The sequence below is a fragment of the Vulpes lagopus genome, chromosome 8, assembly GCF_018345385.1.
Source record: "Vulpes lagopus strain Blue_001 chromosome 8, ASM1834538v1, whole genome shotgun sequence".
In the NCBI taxonomy this organism is placed as follows: domain Eukaryota; kingdom Metazoa; phylum Chordata; class Mammalia; order Carnivora; family Canidae; genus Vulpes; species Vulpes lagopus.
In genome coordinates this window covers 32,814,505-32,835,640 of record NC_054831.1, presented here as the reverse complement: position 1 = coordinate 32,835,640, position 21,136 = coordinate 32,814,505, and the positions used below count along the sequence as shown (strand labels likewise).

General features: G+C 36.0%; 1 protein-coding gene across 2 annotated transcripts in view; it reads right to left on the bottom strand.

The window, feature by feature from the left end:
* MPHOSPH8 (M-phase phosphoprotein 8) overlaps positions 1-21,136 on the bottom strand; it is a 51,152-nt gene that overhangs the window by 18,622 nt on the left and 11,394 nt on the right. Inside the window, exons 2-5 of one of the 2 annotated variants that reach the window (XM_041765667.1) lie at positions 15,753-15,908; positions 9,091-9,927; positions 7,761-7,860; positions 5,979-6,236 (exon numbers count right to left, since the gene is read on the bottom strand). In XM_041765667.1, coding sequence (XP_041621601.1) covers positions 5,979-6,236; positions 7,761-7,860; positions 9,091-9,927; positions 15,753-15,908 — 1,351 coding nt within the window. The remainder of the gene's footprint in view (positions 1-5,978; positions 6,237-7,760; positions 7,861-9,090; positions 9,928-15,752; positions 15,909-21,136) is intronic. The other variant, XM_041765668.1, reaches the window with a different exon arrangement.

Genomic DNA, 21,136 nt, shown 5'->3' with positions numbered 1-21,136 from the left:
TTCTCTTTGCTACTTCCAAGAGCATTCCATTGTAGAAAGAGCAGTCTTGGGAGCTGAGTATACTGTATTTTCTGTATCACAGCGCCATATGTAAGCTGTGTGGCTTTCAGTAAGTCATGTAAACTCGCTACACCTCACTTTCTGAGTAACAGTAGCAGTAATAATAAAAGTGGCTAACAGTAGAAACTGTTATTTACATAAATAAGCATATTTAATCCATACATGATAAGCAATACGGGGATACACGTTACAGGTAAGGAGAACAAGACAAAGAGGTTCTGTGATTTGCTCAGACACACGAGTAAGCCGAGGGCCATCTCACGGACACGTATCTGAACCCACAACTGGACTTCCTCTCTCTCCTATGCAGCCCCACAGCCCCACAGAAAGATCTGGGAAGCAGGACAGATGAGGGTTGTACAATTGAGATACCACCACCTAATTTACAGAACTGTTAGAAGTAATAACATACAACCTAAGTAACAAGAAAAGGTTATGGCTGTAGCTTGGATTTTGGTCTCATAACCAACTGGTTCAAAATCCTACATTCATCCCTACCAAGTATTGAATCTTGATTAAGCATTAAGTAATTTTAGCCTTTTCTCTTTATTTTACTACCTTTAATAAAGTTTACTTTCAGTAACAGTAAAGAATGTGTTAAGAGGTGAACATCTGTGAACATAGCACTCACTTGTGCACAGAACCACTCTTGGGCCTAAACATCCCACCCCCTGCCACCCTCTACCACAACGATGGCATGGATCAGGAGTTTGAATCTGTCATTCATCTGTGTTCTTTTTAAAAACGGTTTTGCCATAAATACATATATCCTTAAAAATCTACAGTTCTATTTATTTCTTAGCTTTATAAAATTGGCATCTACGATGTGAATTTTATGTATCAATTTGACAGGGTTAAGAGAACCCCAGATATCTGGTAAAACATTATTTCTGGGTGTGTCTCTAAGGGCCTTTCTGGGAGATCAGCATTTGAATCATTAGAACGACTTAAAGATCTGCCCTCCTCACAGTGTAGGCAGCCATCATCCAATCCTCTGCTTTGCAGGAGACATTTCGCTCTTCTTGAGCTGGGACCTCCATGTTCTTCCTTAAGACTTCAGGACTCCTGGTTCTTGGACCTCTGGACTCCAGGGGTTATAGCATCAGCTCTGTAGTTCTCAGGCCTTGGACTCAGACTGAAATTACACTACCAGCTTTCCTGGTTCTACCCTGCAAATGGCAGGTTGTGCGACAATTCTAAACCTTCATAATCACACATGCCAATTTCTCGTAACAAATCTCTCTAGATATATATATATAAATATATATTTATCTCCTATTTATTGTTTCTCTGGAAGACTGTAACTAATATAGTTTCTTTCTTTTTTTTTTTAATATAGTTTCATACTGAAGAAATTCTTTATATATTTTGAGTACCAATCCTTTGTTTTTCACCATTCTTTAATGGGAACTTTGATAAATGGAACTTGTTTTGTAGTCAACTTTATCAGTCTTTTCTTTTATGGTACTTTTTTTGTCTTGTTTCAGAAAACCTTCCCTACCGCCAAGGTCTTAAAGATAAGATCCTTTATTCTCCAAATACCTAATACCTAACTGTCCTCTTTATATTTAAGGCCTTAATCCCATCAGTATTTGGTTTTTACGTATGGTTTCTTCCACACGTATAACCGATTATCCTCACATCATCAATTAAGAGGTTATTTTTCCCCACAGATCTGTGTTGCCACTTACCATGTATCCAGTTTCCACATCTGCAAGGGTTCTACTCTGAGGACTTTACTCAATTAATCTAACCTTCTTGTGCCAAGTAAATACTGTATCTAGTTCTATAGTTTTATACAGGTTTTGATTACTACTGGGATAACTGGTTTTGGCTTTTGGTTAGTCTTCCATGTAAATTCTAGAAACAGGATCAATAAATTCATGAAAAATTATGTTGGGAAGTTTGACTGGAACCACAGTGAGATCACAGACCAACTCGAAGAAAATGGCAAATTTTTAATATTATGTTTATTAATAAAATGGCATAAATTTAGTAACTTTCAAAAAGTTTTTATACTTTTCACCATACAGGTCTTATAGATCTTCATATACAATATTCTTAGCAATCTTTTTTTTTAAAATTAATTTATTTATTATAGTCACACACACAGAGAGAGAGAGAGAGAGAGAGAGAGAGGCAAAGACATAGGCAGAGGGAGAAACAGGCTCCATGCACTGGGAGCCCGACGTGGGATCTGATCCCGGGTCTCCAGGATCGCGCCCTGGGCCAAAGGCAGGCGCTAAACCGCTGCGCCACCCAGGGATCCCTCTTAGCAATCTTTTAAATGTGTTATTGAACGTTAATTTTCTCATCCTTCTACTTTTTAAAATTGAAATGTAGCTGACACACAATGTTACATTAGTTTTAGGTGTACAACATGGTGACTCAACAACTCTATACCTTATGCTATGTTCACCACAAGGTGGAGCTACCATCTGTCACCACACAACTCTTAAAATATCATTGACTATATTCCCTATGCTGTACCTTTTATCCTGGTGACTTATTCATTCCATAACTTAAAGCCTGTGTCTCCCACTCCCTTTCACCCATTTTGCCTTTCCTCTTATCCCTTCCCCTCTGGCAACCATCAGTTTGTTCTCTGTGTTTATGGATCTGTTTCTGCTTTTTATTTCTTGTTTTTTAGATTCCACACAGAAGTGATATCATATGGGGAGGTATTTCTTTCTCAGACTTGCTTCACTTAGTATAATACCCTAAGGTCTTATATTTGCATACCCTAGGTCTATGCAAATCTCATTCTTTTTTTTATGACCAAGTAATATCTCTGTGTGCGTGGGGTAGCCCCCCAGCTTCTTTACCCATTCATCCACTAATGGGACACTGGGGTTGTTTCTATATCCTAGCTATTATGAATAATATTGCAGTAAACATAGGGGTATACATTTATCTTTTGAATTAGTGTTTTCCTTTTCTTTGGATATACCCAGTAGTGGAATTACTGAGTCATATGGTATCTGTTTTTAATTTTTTGAGGAACCTCCGTACTATTTTCGACAGAGGCTGTACCAATTTACATTCCTCCAACAGTTCACAAGGGTTCTTTTTTCTCCATATCCTCACCAATGCTTATGTTTTTTTTTTTTTGACTGAAGATAATTAACTTTTTAAGATTACATTACATATGCAGAAATGTGTATAAAAATACATAGAAGGGTGTCTGGGTGGCTAAGTCAGTTGAGTGTCTGTCTTCGGCTCAGGTTGTGATCCCAGGGTCCTGGGATTGAGCCCCATGTCTGGCTCCCTGCTTAGCAGGAGCCGACTTCTCCCTCTCCCTCTGTGTGCTTGCCCTCTCTCAAATAAATAAATGAATCTTGAAAAAAGAAAGAAAGAAGAAATAGAGAACTGTAGTTAACTTTTATATATTGGTCTTATAGCCAGTCACCTTGCTAAACATTTAACATTTCTAAAAATCTGTGGAGTTTTCATATATGATAACATCTTATAATGAACAGCTTATCTGGAAGGGGGGAAACGGGTGTGTGGAGAAGTTTCCTTCCCAATGCTTGTATCTTTTGTTTTTCACTGCCTTACTGTACTGGGTAGACCTCTGAATAATGTTGAGTAATAGTGGTGACAGATGTTTGCCAAAGGTTTGATGCTTTTTATTAATCTGAGAAAGCTTCCTTTTATTCATAGTTTGCTAGGTTTTGTTTTTAAAAATCAAGAATGTTATTAAATCAATTTCTCCTTTACTCAGTGATTTCCTAGGGAATACCTAACTTGATCATAAGAGGTTATGTTTTTATATACAGCTAGATTCAATTTACTAATTTTTTTGGTATATTTACATCTGAGTTCATGTGTAAGCTTGGCCTGTCATTTTCCTTTCTTACAAAGTTTCTGTCTCATTATGGTTCTGAAATAATAATGGGCCCACAGAACAAGTTAGCATTCTTCATTTTTAGGAAGACCTTTTTATAAGTTTGGTAAGCTCTTGCATACCAAACTATCTGTGACTGGTGTTAAATTTTTAAGGCTATTTTAAATTACTATTTCACATTCTTTAAAAATTGTAAAACTACTCAATTTTTGTATTTCTTCTTGAGTCAGTTTTGTTAAATTATATTTTTCTAGTAATTTTCCCATTTCATTCTCTTTTCCAATTTTTGGTAAAGAATTGCTCATAGAATTGTCTTTTTTAATCTGGACACAATTTGTAACTGTGTCTCTTTCTTTTTTCACTAGAAATACTATTTGTGTAAGTGTCCTTTTTTCTCCTTAATCAATGTTGCTAGAAGCTTGTCTAACTAGTCTTTTCAATGAACCAACCTCTGGCTTTACTGATGCACTCTCTACTACTGGAGATCATGGAGAGGATGTGACTTTTCGTTGACCCACAGGATGGACCTGAGCAATCAGAGGTGTCTCCTTAGAGTACATTCTACCCACCATTCCCATACTAGGGGCTATTTCAAGGACATAGCCCTGAGAGTGTAAGGCATTGCTGAGACCATCTGGACTAAATATGTGACTGAACCCAGTTAAGGCCTCTATAAAAAGTTTTAAGACTTGGGGGAGGAGTATGTATTTGTGTGCATGTGCACAGATCAATCTCAGCTTGTGGCCAAGCAAGACAAGCTCTGTATATAAGTTCCCTTGCGATCCCTGGGTGGCTCAGCGGTTTAGCGCCTGCCTTTGGCCCAGGGTGTGATCCTGGAGACCCGGGATCGAGTCCCACATCAGGCTCCCTGCATGGAGCCTGCTTCTCCCTCTGCCTGTGTCTCTGCCTCTCTCTCTCTGTGACTCTCATGAATAAATAAATAAAATTTAAAAAAAAATTTTTTTAACTTAAAAAAAAATAAACCTGCCACCTATCAATCTGGAATGGTCAGCCTTTTTCTTTCGGCACTTCCTGTACTCCCCATACTGGGGCTGGTTTCAGATCTCACCCAGGGAAATTCTGAGTTTGCGAACCAATACCCATTTAATATCCCAAGAGCAGTACTGCTATCTTGCATTTGCCCTCTAGGAAACATCTTTCCTCCCCCTTGTCTACTTCTCCTAGAAAGTATCCCAATTTCCTGCAAGCTCAAAAAGGTTGTTTTATACAATATGCAGAATCTAGTTGTTCTGCAGTATGAGAGCCACTCAGACTAGCCTGTCATATATTCTGAAATATTTAAAAAATTCTCTTCAATTGATTCTCAAGATTCACAAATAACAGTTTTATAAGGTTAACCTCTTTTGTTTATTCTGTCCTAGTTTTATATACACATACTCTTTTTATTACTCTTCCCCCAAGCTACTGTACTCTCTATATATATTTTTTAATTTATTTATGTATGATAGTCACAGAGAAAGAGAGGCAGAGACACAGGCAGAGGGAGAAGCAGGCTCCATGCACCGGGAGCCCGATGTGGGATTCAATCCCGGGTCTCCAGGATCATGCCCTGGGCCAAAGGCAGGCGCTAAACCGCTGCGCCACCCAGGGATCCCTGTACTCTAAATTCTATACATGATTCTCCCCTCCTTGGCAGCCAATTTGAACATCCCAGGATAGCATTTATTATAATAAAATTTTATTTAGCAAGTGTTACTGCAAAGTTAAAATGGCAGAATATGAATAAGGCTATATTTGATAATTTTCTGAAAGAAATCTAGTAAAATATACAGACTGCTTGGCAAGAGTAGGTAATCTAGAAAATGAGAATTTTTTATAATTTTTAAATGCACAGTACAGGAACTCAGAAAATATTTGTTTAGTTAATTTAGAAATCACAGAATGACTTAAGTCTTCAATATAAAAATGTATTTAAAATTTCAGGAGATTTGATAAAATCTACTTCATTTTTTTTTTCATCAAAATTATACTGGGGGAGGAGAGTAAGGAAATTGAGATAATATGGTGCATTTAACCCTGAAAGAATACTGGAAAATTACTACAAACATACCAGAATTCTCATCTGCTTGACACATACTGTCTAGAATCTCTTGGTCACCTTCTGCAGCTATATATGCCCAAGTATCAGTTTCATCTCTTGTATTTCTCCTTTCTTTAAGTAACTGCTTGTTTTCCTTGGTTTTGTGATCTTCTGTGATTTTACAATCTAGTGGTATTTCTTCTCTTTTCCGATTATTCTCAGGAAAATCATTTTTTTCTTCTGGAGTTAATTTAAATAAATCAAATGCATTTCTGATTTCCTTAAGTGCTGGTAAAAAAATAAAACTGAGAATAAATACAAGTCACAAATTTCTGCTGTGATTAATCAAAAGAAAATCTGGTTGTTAAAGAAAGTTATTTCTGAAATTTTTGCTAATATTTGCCTTGGTTATAAAGCATGATCAGATTTACTATTCCAAAACATGAAGTTATTTCAACTGGCTTTTTAATTGGCTATTCAATATTTAGGAAGGGGATGCAAAGTGAATGACTCTTAATTAGGTGTTCAGAACTACTCCCAGTTTTGACTAAGGCCTACTGAAGATGGTGAGCCTCAAAATAATCCTAGTCGTGCCACCACTGTTCTGCTAAAACAGCTGCCTACAATGTATCCTGAAGTTCACCTTGCAAAAAAATGACTCCTGGTAGTGAATGGGGGAAACAGAACGGTGCCAGTATACTGACCATACATCTGGTAAAATTACACCTGATGTCTATGAACACCCACTTCGCTTTTAACCAAAGATCAAAGTGGAAAGAAGACTGGCACAACACTAGATGTGACATAATAACCTCCAAAAAGGGCAGAACAGAAGAAAATTACGAAAAGCCTCACTATAACTCTACACAGCAGACAGGTTTATTAGCAGGGATGCTGAAAATTCGACTCCCAGTGAGTAACATTATAAATGGAATGAACAGTAGTTTAAGACTATTTATTCAAAGTAAAAGTGTATCTGAAATAGACAAGATACTAGGAGGAAGTAAAAATTAACCAGCTCCAATTTTACTATATTTTGAATCTCTACTCTTTGAAGAGTCATACATGTTTAAAACCTTAGTACTTTGACTAGATAGCCTTTAAATTATAATTACTTTATGCATAATCCATCAAAGCAAGTGTTCCTTCTCAGCTTCTAATATCCTCCTACTTACCACTAAGTCCCAGTTCAGGCTTAGAACCAAAATCTACTTCGAGTATTACCCTCAGCTCTATACAGCTTTTGGGAGAAAAACCTGGCAAAACTATCTATCTCTTAGAATTACTGCTTCACAAGAACATATATGTGTTTGTTCCAAGTACTGTAATGGTGAATGTTTTATAAAGTACCTGACTCTAATACTGACATGTCATGGATTCTCAGTATATTGTATCTTTATCATCCAAAATGTATATTCAATATTATATTTATACAAATGACTCAGAGCTAAGTATGTTACATGTATTAACGGTAGTTTCTCTCATTTAGCAACTACTATAAACAGAGACATTTACTTTTCTACCACAACTAATTTAGGGTCTCTGTAATTCTGGTGTACTCCATCAAAAGAAGAAAAAACAAAGTGAACAAAAGAGAAAAAAAAATTACAGAAACAATATGAATTGTTATACAATAAACTAAAGTAACGTTTTAAACAAAAATAAAATTCTGAATTCTCCAGTGAATGAAATTTTCTATGTCTATGACACTGCAGGTTAGAAAAGAGAGATGGTCTTTACAGTAAATTAAATTCTTTGTAAAAAAAAAAAATTAGCAACAGTAAATGGTACAATGTTAATATGCACACTCACTCTTTAATCCCTTTGGCTCTTTACGGCCTTTTTCTTCCTTGTCCAAATCATGCCTTTTCTGGTTTTTCTCTTTGGGTTCATTTTTTTTAATCTCTTTCTCCTGAAAGAGACATATGTAAGACCCAAAACAAGAATAGAGAAGGAACTGATACTATACATCTGAAAACTGGAAAATGCAGGTTCTTGGCATCAGTGGCTGCGTTTCAGATATGATGGCACATAACTGATTATTAAAGCTTTTTTCACATCAACAGATTCCTCAATCAGGATCTCCCTCAACCGTGATGATTTATAAAATATCAAATTCAAAACCCAACACCTCACTCTATTTTTTCATTATTAAAAATAAAGAAAATTCCAAAAAAAATTCTCCTATAGTCCTACTAGCCAAACTTTTTTCTCTATATTCTTCCCTTTGATTTGTAAATTTACATAGAAAATTCTGTTGTTTAAAATGTATTTTCCTTTATTTATATTGCATAGATATTTTTACATGACTGGGTTCATACATACAATTTTCTTTACCATCACATTTTAAAACCTTTTCTATTTTTGCTACATTGATCTCATAATTAATATTTTAATGGAGAGATAACAGTCCCAAAGTCAATACAACATTTTCTTAATAATTTTCCTGGCTAGACAATTAGTCAGACTGTTAGTGTTAGTGAGGCTACACTGCCATAAATATCTTTGTATACCTAGCTTTTTCCCCCTTTTAATAATTTCCTTAAGAAAAATCCACAAACAGTAATGGATGAAAAAAATATGAATACTTACATAATGTGGAAAATATTTACATTTTGAAAAACCATATAAAATTTTTTTATAATAGTGGGATAAAATCCTATTAAACATTTTTTTTTAATTTAAAAGGCTTATAGCAGTGTACATTATTAAAATAAAAAACAGTATATTAAGACAGAAGGGAAAAATATTAAGTAAGGAAACACTAAGCTGATGAAGCTTATTTTCAGTGTTACTACACAATGTGGCATGGCATCTGAGTACCCCTCCCCCCCAAAATGGTTTTCTTTACAAATTAGCCCTCAATTTTCTAGTTGTAATTCAAAAACAAACAAACAAACTAAGTTTTAGGACTAGGAGAGAAGCTTGAGGGGTCCAAATGCTGGAGGATCTTCAATTGTGTATTTTAGTCACACATTAAGCAACCCCCTAACCACAGAAAAACTATTCTAATAGTTTGTTTTACTATTTCCTCTGTGTTTTTGTGAAATTTCTTGACCATTCAAGAGTGCCAGCTTGATCCGAACATTTCTGCATTCTGTATGATTCTGACTGTCCTTCACCTACTCCCCAGAGTACTCACCTCCCCAGCTGAGTCGGTGGACCTGAGGCCTCTCTCTTCCACACCTGCTCTTGAACTCTTCTGTGTTTGGGCAGGTGCAGGCAGTAGCTTATCTAACTCTGTGGTGCTTTTGCTTTTGTCCTGATTCCTTTGTTTCTTATATATAGCTTTCTTCTCTAGGAAAAGATTCCTGTTTTCTAGTGTTTTGCTCTCTTTAAGTTCCTCGGTCTTTCTCAGTTTCTTTCTTTTTCTCTTTGCTTTGACATCCACATCCTCATCAGCACTCACAAAGCCGTCTGGCTCTTTATCAAAAACATCCTGAACTGCGTTTTGTCCTGCTTTATCTTTTACACTTTTAATCTTCTGTTTCTCTTCTCTGCTGTCAGAATGTATCTCTTCATTGTCATCTTCTTGAAAAGGGGAGTCATTAAGTACACTTGATTCAGATTCCAGCTGAGATTCAACACCTTTCTCTTTTTTTGTTTTTCTGTTTTCTTTGGAATCTTCCCTTAGTTTAGTCTTTAAATCTCTTACTTCACCCTTCTTAACTTTCTTTAATTCTTTAATATCCTCTTTTTTGGGCTTTTTTGATTCCTTTAATTCTTCTTTGGCTTCTGAAATTCTTTTCTTTGTCCTTAAGTCAAAAACTAAACTTTCAGAAGAGCTCTCCAGGTCTGGCTTGGATTTATCTTTTAGTTTCCCAGTCTTTGCTTTTTTCTTTTTCATATCATCTGGGCTTTTTTCTTCTCTATGCCTCAATTTTTTCTTTTTCTTCTTTGGAGAAGTATCTTCTTTTGTCTCACTTTGCTGATCACTATCAGAATTTGCCTCAAATATGTCATTATTTAAGGACAGTCTCTATAAAATATAAAAAAGACTTAAGTACTCATTAATGTAGCAATTTAAAGGTTTTGAAAAGTAATACTAATGAAATCTGGTAGAAATGTTTTTTTTTTTCAAGCAGTTTCTCAACTTCTTAAAATTATTTATCTAAACTGAATTATATATTATTTATGTCTCTGATTTAACAAATAGGTCTTGTTGATGATAGTGTCATTTTGAAAAAGCAAATAAACACAGTGACAAAAAATGTTTAGTGTTGCTGAAGGTTCTAAACTAAAGCAGAAATAAACAGTAACAGCCTTATGTATGGTGTGTCTTACATGATTTTAAACACCAAGAAAGTAATTTGTACAGATTGTCTTGGTTGTTAAAAAAGTAGTTACTGATCCAAACGCAAGGTTTTAAAAGAGGGGATCCAACATATCCTTAAAGACGCTGTTATATTTCACAGTTACATACAGAATTAGCAAGACTACACACAAATCTTATTTCCACAATTGATCTGATTTGTGTTATAACCTGAAAAACCTCCTGGAAATATATTTTCCAATTCTAAAAACAAAATAAAAATAGAAACCAACTCAAACCACACCTTAAAAATATTTATAATAGACACAAAAACACTATGCAAAGTATTTTCAGTTCCCATTTCCCCAAATTCTTTTCTTCTAAATTACGAGAGGCTGGAAAGGGAAGGAAAAGATAGGTACATTTAAAAAATGTTTTCCTTATACGGTCTAAAGAAATGAACACTACTGAAGTTAACAAGATAGTAAGAGCATGGTAGAACTGGCATATCTTTTTGAATCTCTTCAAATCACTCCACAAAAAGATAGAGCTATGGGGTGCCTGGTTGGCTCAATTGGTAGGAGCATGTGACTCTTGATCTCAAGGTCCTAGGTTTAAACCCCATGTTGGGTGTAGAGCGGACATACATACCTACATAAATAGACAAAGCTACTAGGATAGGGAAACAAAATCTCCACAGACAACATCTACAATAAAACTAAATAGCAAAGCATCCCAGTGAACCCCAAAATATAAGTATGGGGACAAACCACCAACAGCTCTAAGACTATTATGAATACCTACACAGGAGAAAGTAAATGGGAGAAATCACTATGAAAACTGACAGATCAATCTGAGAAGAGTGGAAGGAAGTGGCAGAAGCTGCACACGTGCAAGGGTACCTGCAGGTGTCTGTGGACAGTGTTAAGGGCTGGCTTGGTCTAGGTCCTGTAAATCTCAAAAGTAACTGGTCTCTTCTAGGATTTCCAAGACTAAGCCCCAAAATGAGGAGAAACTGCTGAGATTAGATTCCAAGTAAAGTAGAACAAGAAAAATAGAAACGAAGAAAAGAGAAGATTCTGATATGGGGGTGAGGAGCCTTTAAGCTAAAAAAAAAATATCCTGTTCTCTTCTTTTGCCTTCCAAAATTTCAGAAAAAAGTAATTTCATATCAATATAAGCAGCAGAAAATTATTAGGGCAAAATATTTTACTATGCTGTTATAAGAAAAACAGACTAAGAAACAGAGTACTCTAAAAACAATAAAAGCACACCAGAAAGACACGTCTGCAAAACAGTAGAGAGGGGATGCCTGGGTGGCTCAGTGGTTGAGCATCTGTCTTCAGCTCAGAGTGTGATCTCGGGGTCCTGGGGTCGAGTCCTATATCAGGTCCCCCACAGGGAACCTGCTTCTCCCTTTCCCTATGTCTCTGCCTCTCTCTGTATATCTCATGAATAAATAAATAACATCTAAAAAAAAAAGTAGAGAAAATAAAAATTTTGAGGCATCAGACAAAAAACTAAATCACTTAGAAGAGAAAAATTCACATTCATCTTTAGAGAATAGTTATTTTATGCCAGATGATAATGGAATAACATGTTAAGATATTCAACAAAAGAAAATTTGAGCCAAGGCATTTATATCTAGTCAAACTGGCTTTCAGATATAAAGATGCCAACAATTATTATGAAATACAAGAACTCTGAGAATACTGTTCTCATGAGCCCTTCTATTGCAGAGGTGGTTCTAAAACATTAGCAGGCATCAGAATGCAGAAGGGCTTATCAAAACACAGACATGGGCACCTGGATGGCTCAGTTAAGTGTCTAAGTACCAGATTCTTGATTTTGCCTCAGGTCGTGATCCCAGGGTTATGGGATTGAGCCGTCTTGGGCTCTGTGCTCAGCACAGAGGCTACTTTTCCCTCTCCCTCCCCCTGCTTGCTCTCTCTCTAAAATAAATAAATAAAATCTTAAAAACAAAAACCCAACCAAAAACTCCATAAACACAGGCAGCTGGTCCCTATCCAACAATGTGCAGCCCAAAGACTACATTACTAACACCTTCCCAGATAATGATAACTGATGCTTCTGGATTGAAGTCCTCTTGAGAACCACTGTACTAAAGAATGAGCTTCAGGTAACCAATAATGACTGGACAGATATCAAAATAATGATAAATAGAAATTAAATGGATATTTGCTCCTAGAATTAAGACTGAATGATGGCTATAAGAGTATAGTATGTAACAGTCACTAAAGACTCTTGATAATAAAGCACCTATCAAAATAATGGGGAAGGAATGGTAAAAAGATATTAACACAGTGTTCTTGCGGATTGCCTTGTAGTTCTAAACTGAGAGTAAAGGGACAGTACTTCAAATCAGATATGTAGAGAGGGAAGGCAGCAAGAAGAATGATACTAATTAACAACCAAATGAACCTGTTTATCAAATTGATAACATAACCACTGAAAAGAAAAAAAATCAACCTAAAGAGCTTTTGAACAATAAACATCCTCAGTGAATATATTTACATATGGATAAAAAGAATTGCAAATAAATTTGGAGTTTTACAGTAGTATGTAGAGCAAATTTTTTTTTATTAAAGATTTTATTTATTTATCATGAGACACACACACACACACACACACACACACACACACGCAGAGAGAGAGAGAGAGAGAGAGAGAGAGGCAGAAACACAGGCAGAGGGAGAAGCAGACTCCAGGCAGGGAGCCTGATGTGGGACCCGATCTCAGAACTGCTGGATCATGCCCTGAGCCAAAGGCAGATGCTCAACTGCTGAGCCACCCAGGCACCCAAGGTATAGCAAATCTGAAACTAATTTCTCATTTTTGTAGGACTGAGTAAATGACTATATACCATGTTGGTGGGAACCGGAGTTCTCCAGCAGGAAAAGGGAAACAGACTACAGCCAGGTAGAATGGGCGGAAGACCCTGAGGTCATGGACTGAAACCACAGATACCAATATGAATTTATGATTTAAACAAACTCACATATTTTTTCCTTTATCTCTGTCTACTTAAAGGGCCTAGAAATAGTCATACTCTAGTAGCAATAAGTACATCTTGGTTTTTAATCCTATCCTCCTCTATAAAGAATCAGGATTCCTTGGAGAAATAATAGATAACAGGGATGGAGCATGAAAATTGCAACACTTTATCAGAAGCAATGATATGCTCAAAACAGAAAGGGAAATATCAAAAGGACACAAGACCTGCCTTGGCTCCTACTGGCCAAATTTAGAACCATTTTAGCATCACCAACATGAGTAACAATAGTAATTGATGACTGACATGAAGATTCTGTGTGTACTGATACTAAAAAAATTTCCAGGGAGGAGCTATTCTTTATGAAACACAAATGAAAAATATACAATAAGAGAATTAGAAAAAAAGAAGAAAAAAAAAAAAAGAAAAAAATCAGTATTTACAACCATCATAGGAAACTGAGGTAAGAAGCATCAAAGTATTTTAAAATCATGGGATGAGAGGTTACTGAGGAACAAGAATCTCAGCCTCAAATATTACTTATATTAGGTTATTTATTAACCTGTGTCTCCAGAACTCCTGCTAATAAACACAGAGGGATGAATGACAGATTTAAAAAAAAATCACTATTTCCCACCCTTTATTGAGAGAATGGTTCTAGGCAATGATTAATGGCTCCTAAAACCCACACATGAAAAGCTGTGAGTTTCCTAATGAAGGATCAGACTGAAAATACCAAATTTCAATGATCTTATTAACCCCACGGTAAAGAAGTGAACTAAATATGTGCTTTCTGATGTGCAGGAGGTAAACAACTTTTACAACTATCCTTGCCAAAAAACCCCACAAAAAACAAAAAACACCTAAATGTTAATATAATCATGCTTCCATATTTAGCTATCTGTTTATAGGAATATGGGGGCTAGAGGAACGTTTTAAAACCCACCATGCATGCAGCCAAACCTAGCATACAGAAAATGATGTGGTTTTTTCATCAAATAAACATGGGGAAGAAACTGCTTAGAGTAAGATTATTAATGATATATAAATATATAGACTTTTATCAAATCCTGAATTGGCTTGAAAATATTCTAGCTAATAGGGGTGCCTGGGTGATTCAGTTGATAAGTGTCCGACTCTTGATTTTAGCTCAGGTCATGATCAAGCCTCAGGTCATGGGATCAAGCCCTGCACTGGGCTCCACACTTAGTTTGAAGCCTGCTTGGGATTCTCTCTCTCCATCTAGTCCTCCCCCCATCCCCTCTTTTCTAAGAAAAAAACAAAACAAAAAAACCCACACACAAAACAAAAAAAAAAAATATAGCGAATAAAGTGGGAGAGGGGGAGTAGTGGATAGAAAAAGGAAGGATGGCCAAGTACTGTAAACTGCCACTGATGATGAATATGAGTCTAGTGACACTGCTCTTTCCAATTTTGTATGTTCAAATTTTCCTTAATAAAATTCTTTATAAATAAGGGTCTAGACCTTATCAGACACTGTTTATTAAAAATGCCATCCCCAAATAAAGGAAAAAAAACTAACAAGGTATACATAGTAAAACACATAGCAGAGCAGTAAAGGTTTACTGTCATATAATATCAACCACTAAAGCTCAAGGCAGACCAGTGGTTTCCTATCTGTAGATTATCTGTCCATTAAAAACAAAGGGCTAGACCATATCACACATACGTATGTTAAATAGCATCTCAACATTTTTTTAGTTTAAAATATTTGATGGTCAATAAAAAGATAAAAAGAGAATCAAATGTAAATGATGAAAAGCATTTTAATGAACAAATACCATTTCTATATTATGCATATTTTCTGATTAATAGCATTAACAACCATTTTGAGTGGTTATTTTATTTAGCTAGTTTTTAAAAATGTTTATTTATTTTAGAGAGAAAGAAAGAGAAAGCACAAGCACGAGGGGCAGAGGGGGAGGAAGAGAGAATCTCAAGCAGACTCCCTGCTGTATGCGGAGCCTGATGCAAGGCTTGATCTCTTGACCTTGAGATCATGGCCTGAGCTGAAACCAAGAGTTGAATGCTTAACTGACTGTGCCATCCAGGTGCTCCTTTTTGGGTTAGGTTAGAAACCATTTCTAATTTCTGTGATGTTTACTAAGTCCTAAATAAGCAATATTCCTACATTTAAATAGAGAGGGGGACAAATCAAATATTTACAGATATTTACAGACACTACTGTGGTGAAACCCCTCCGTAAAACAAAAAAATTTTTTTATAAAGCCTTTATTTATTTGAGAGGGAGAGATAGAGAGAGCACGAGTAGGGGAACAGCAGCAGAGGGAGCAGAAGCAGACTCCTCACTGAGCAGGGAGCTGATGTGGGGTTCAATCCCAGGACCCTGGGATCATGACTTGAACCAAAATTAAACGCTTAACCGACTGAGCCACACAGGCACCCCTATTTGTAAATTCTTTACTGCACATTCCTTATGTCAGTAAAATTTATAGGAAGTTTATTATACTAAAAAAAAAAAAAGAAAAAAGAAAAGAAAAGAAATAAAACATGATACCTGAATATCCTTCTTGACTGGCTTAGCTTTGTTCTCCACAATTTTCTTCCTAAATTCAAGAAGAACTTCTTTACAGTCCTCAAGATGAATCTCAGGCTCCCAGGTATCATCATCTGATGTGTATCCTTTCCATCGAACTTTATAAAGGATTTTACCCTGTTACAGAATTAAAAACAATCAAATAAAGGCCATTAAACTTGATAATTTAAATGATTAAATTTCCAAAAACATACAATCCTGAAAATATATGAATGAACCTGAAATGGAGATTAATATCATTATAAAGTATGTTCACCTCCTGAAGCAAGTGCATTTAAGAAAAGTGTCACACTAAAAGTAAAAATAAACAAATGGAACTATATCAAACTAAAAAGCTTCTATACTACAAAAGAAACCACCAACAAAATGAAAAAGCAACCTACTGTATTGGAAAATATTTCTAAATCACGTATCTGATAAAGGGTTAATATTCAAAATATATAAATAACTCATACAACTCAATAATAAAAAACCAATCTGATTTAAAAATGGGCAGATCTGAGTAGACATTTTCCTACAGAATTTTTTTAGATTTTATTATTTATTCATGAGACAGAGAGAGAGAGAGAGAAAGAGGCAGAGACATAGGCAGAGGGAGAAGCAGGCTCCATGCAGGGAGCCCAATGTGGGACTTGCTACTGGGACTCCAGGATCATGCCCTGGGCCGAAGGCAGGTGCTAAACGTATGAGCCACCCAGGCATCCCTGAATAGACATTTTCCAAAGAAGACATACAGATGGCCAACAGAGAAGATATACAAATAGCTAACAAATATCTGAAAAGATGCTCAAAATCACTAATCATCAGGGAAATGCAAATCAAAACCACAATGAGACCTTACTTCATACCTGTTGGTATCAAAAAGACAGGAAATAACAGGTATTAGCAAGGATTAGGAAAAAAGGAAAACCCATGTGCACAGTTGGTAAGAATGTAAACTGGTATAGTAACTATGCAAAAACAGTATAAAGGTTCCTCAAAAAATTAAAAAAAAAAAAAACAAGAAACAAAAAAACCTACCATATGATCCAGCAATTCCACTTCTGGGTATTTATCCGAAGAAAACAAAAACACTAACTCAAAGGGACATATGTACCCCCACATTCACTGCATCATCATTTCATTAGCCAAAAAAGTGGAAATAGCCCAAATATCCTTAACAGATGAATGAAGAAAATTCTACACGCTAGAATATTATTTGGCCATAAAAAGGAATGGAAACTTGCCATGACAACATGTTGCAAACTCAAAGACATTATAGTAAGTAAAATGAGCAAAACAAATACTTCATGATCTCAATTAAACATGGAACAAAACAAAACAAAACAAAACAAAACAAAAACTCAAGTTCACAGAAAAAGAGAACTGACTGGAAGTTGCCAGAGGCAGGAGTCAGAAGTAGAAGAAATGGATGAAGGGGGTCAAAGGTACACCCCCCAGTCATAAAATAAGTCATGGGGATATAACATGCAGCATGGTGACTAAAGCTAATAATACTGTGTACTGCATACTTAAAAGTTGCTAAGAAAGCAGATCTTAAAAGTTGTCATCACACACACACAAAAAATGTAATTATGTAAGGTGACGGATGTTAACTAGACTTATTGTGATGATTTTGCAATGTATAAAAGTATAGAATCATTATGCTGTATACCTGAAACTAATGGTATATGTCAATTATATCTCATTTTTTAAAAACTAAAATAAACAAACAGTATTACTGATCTACTTTTCATAAACTAAAGATCGAGGTCTTTCCCTGATAACATAAGCAAAGAGTAATCTAAAAATCAAAAAAAGCAGGAATAAACAAAAATCACCCATAGATGACAGAGGGAATACATTTCAGTATCATAAAAACCATATACGAAGAAACAAAAGCGAGCATCATCCTCAAAGGGGAAAAACTGAGATTTTCCCTTAAGGTTGGTAACAGGACAGGGATGTACACTCACCACTGCTTTTAAACAGTGCACAGCAATCAGACAACAGAAAGAAATAAAAAGTATCTAAATCAGCACAGAAGTCAAACTATCACTCTTCTCAGACTACATGATATTCTATGTTGAGAACCCAAAAGATTCCACCCCCAAATTGCTAGAACTCATACAGGAATTCAGCAACATGGCAGGATATAAAATCAATGCACAGAAGTCACCTGCATACACTAACAATGAGACAAAAAAAAAGAAATCAAGTAATCAATTCCATTTACAATTGCACCCAAAACGATAAGATACTTAGGAATAAACCTAACCAAAGAGGTAAAGGATCTATACTCTGAAATCTACAGAACACTTATGGAAGAAATTGAGGAAGACAGAAGTGGAAAAACATTCCATGCTCATGACTGGAAGAAAAATTTTGTGAAAATGTCTATGCTACCCAGAGCAATTTATATTCAATGCAATCCCTATCAAAATACCATGGACAGAGTTGGAACAAATAATCCTAAAATTTGTATGAACCAGAAAAGACCCCAAACAGCCAGAGGAACGTTGAAAAAGAAAACCAAAGCTGAGGGCATCAAAATGCCTAATTTCAAGCTGTATTACAAAGCTATGATCATCATGACAGCATGGTACAGACACAAAAATAGACATGTAAATCAATGGAAAAGAATAGAGAACCCAGAAATGAGGACTCAACTCTATGATCAACTAACCTTTGACAAAGCGGGAAAGAATATCCAATGGGAAAAAGACAGTCTCTTCAACAGATAGTGTTGGGAAAGCTGGACAGCCACATGCAGAAGAATGAATTTGGACCACTTTCTTACCTCATACACAAAAATGAACTCAAAATGGATGAAAGACCTAAGTGTGAGACAGGAATCCATCAAAATCCTAGAGGCAAACACAGGCAGCAACCTCTGTGACCTCAGCTGTAGCAACTTCCTGCTAGACACCTCTCCAAAGGGAAGGGAAACAAAAGCAAAACTTGAGATTACTGAAGCTTCTGGACAGCAAAGGAAATAGTCAACAAAACCAAAAGACAACTGGCAGAATGGGAGAAGATATTTGCAATTGTCTTATCAGATAAGGGGCTAGTATTCAAAATCTATAAAGAACTTATCAAAATCAACACCCAAATAACAACCCAGTTAAGAAATGGGTAGAAGACATGAGTAAACATTTCTCCAAAGACGACATACAAATGGCCAAGACACATGAAAAAATGTTCCACATCACTCATCATGAGGGAAATACAAATCAAAACTACAATAAGATACCACCTCACACCAGTTAGAATGGCTAAAATTAACAAATTAGTAATCAATAGATGTTTGTGAGGATGCAAGAAGGAACCCTCTTACATGGTTGGTGGGAATGCAAAATGGTACGGCCACTCTGGGAAAACAGTATGAAGGTTCTTCAAAGTTAAAAAGAAGAGCTAACCTATGACCCAGCAATTGCATTACTAGGTATTTATCCGAAGGATAAAACAGTGATTCGAAGGGGCAACTGCACCCCAATGTTTATAGCAGCAATGTCCACAATAGCCAAGATTGAGCAGAAAGAGCCCAGATGTCTATCAACAGATGAATGGATATAGAAGATGTGGTACATATATACAATGGAATATTATTCAGCCATCAAAAACAATTAAATCTTACCATTTGCAATGACGTGCATGTAACTAGAGGATATTATGCTAAGCAAAATAAGTCAGAGAAAGGCAATTATACGATTTCAGTCCTATGTAGAATTTAAAAGATGAACATAGGGAAAGGGAGAGAAAGACAATAAGACAAAATCAAAGGAGACAAGCCATGAGACACTCTTAACTACAGGAAACAAACTGAGGGTGCTAAAGGGGAGGAGGGGGAGGGATGGGGTGACCGGGTGATGGGCATTAAGGAGGGTTCATGTGATGTAATGAACCCTGGGTGTTATAGGCAACTGATGAATCACTAAATTCTATCTCAGACACTAATAATATACTATGTCAACTCATTTTAAATAAAACTTTAAAAATAAATTAAAATTTTAAAAAATCACTCACAGATACTAATAAAATTTGATCTTTCCTTCACTCTTTACATTTACAAATATAACTATAAATACGTATTTTATGTGTATTATTCAAAAGACTGGGATAATACTATCATTTTACTTTGTTTTTTCACTTAGATATAGAACACTTCTTGTTTTACTATTTTTCAAAAACATGATTTTTACTGATTGTTCTAAATACAATAAAAAGTACAACAAAGGGATCCCTGGGTGGCGCAGCGGTTTGGCGCCTGCCTTTGGCCCAGGGCGCGATCTTGGAGACCCGGGATCGAATCCCACGTCGGGCTCCCGGTGCATGGAGCCTGCTTCTCCCTCTGCCTATGTCTCTGCCTCTCTCTCTCTCTGTGACTATCATAAAAAAAAAAAAAAAAAAGTACAACAAAAACTGTCCCTTTGGAAACCAAAGGTTGTTTTGTTTCTGGTTTTGTTTTCATAAGCAAAGCTATTACATACTCATACATCTTTGGTCACACTGCTAAAATAAATTTCCCAAAAAGATATCAGTGTGATCGAATAATAAAGCCACCTAAACACTGTTAAAACACACTACCAGAAAACACATTTCCAGAGAAGATGCTCTATTTCCACCAGATAAAAGAGCTCATCTCTGTATATCAGACGTCAGCAAAGTGTAGCAGGGCCTGTCTCCTATTTTGGTTTGGTCGTCCTATGAGTTAAGAATGGTTTTACATTTTTAAATGGTTGAAAACAAATCAAAAGAAGAATTACATTTGTGTCAAGTGCTTTACAATCTGTCATCCATGGACTAAATCTTGGCATTTATTAGCTCATTTAATCTTTACAACAACCCTGTGAAGTACTATTACTCATTTTATAGAAGAGGAAACTGAAGCTTCTAGATAAAGTAACTAGTAAAAATTATACAGCTTAAGAGTAATTCAGTTAAAAATAAAACCCAAGGGCACTTAACTAGCTTCTGCATACGTGAAGTTATCCAACGCTGTGCACTGTATAAAGTGCCAAAGGGATATGCAAGTAATACAATCTAGTGCACAGCATGGAGCCTACTTTAAAAAAAAAAAAAAGACAGCTTTGTGGTGCCTGGTGCCTGGGTGGTTTAGTCAGTGGAGCGTTGGACTCTTAACCTCGACTCAGGTCTAGATCTTGGGGTTGTGAGTTTAAGCCCTGCTTTGGGCTCTGTGCTGGGCATGGAACCTACTTAAAAACACATACACACGTTCATACATTAGCAAGCAAGCAACACTGAAAGACCAGATATTTTTACTTCTATAAAACACATTTGGGGTCCACTGAAATGCTTAGAGACTTTTTTCTTAAACACTTCATGTTCACCATAAACTTGAATCC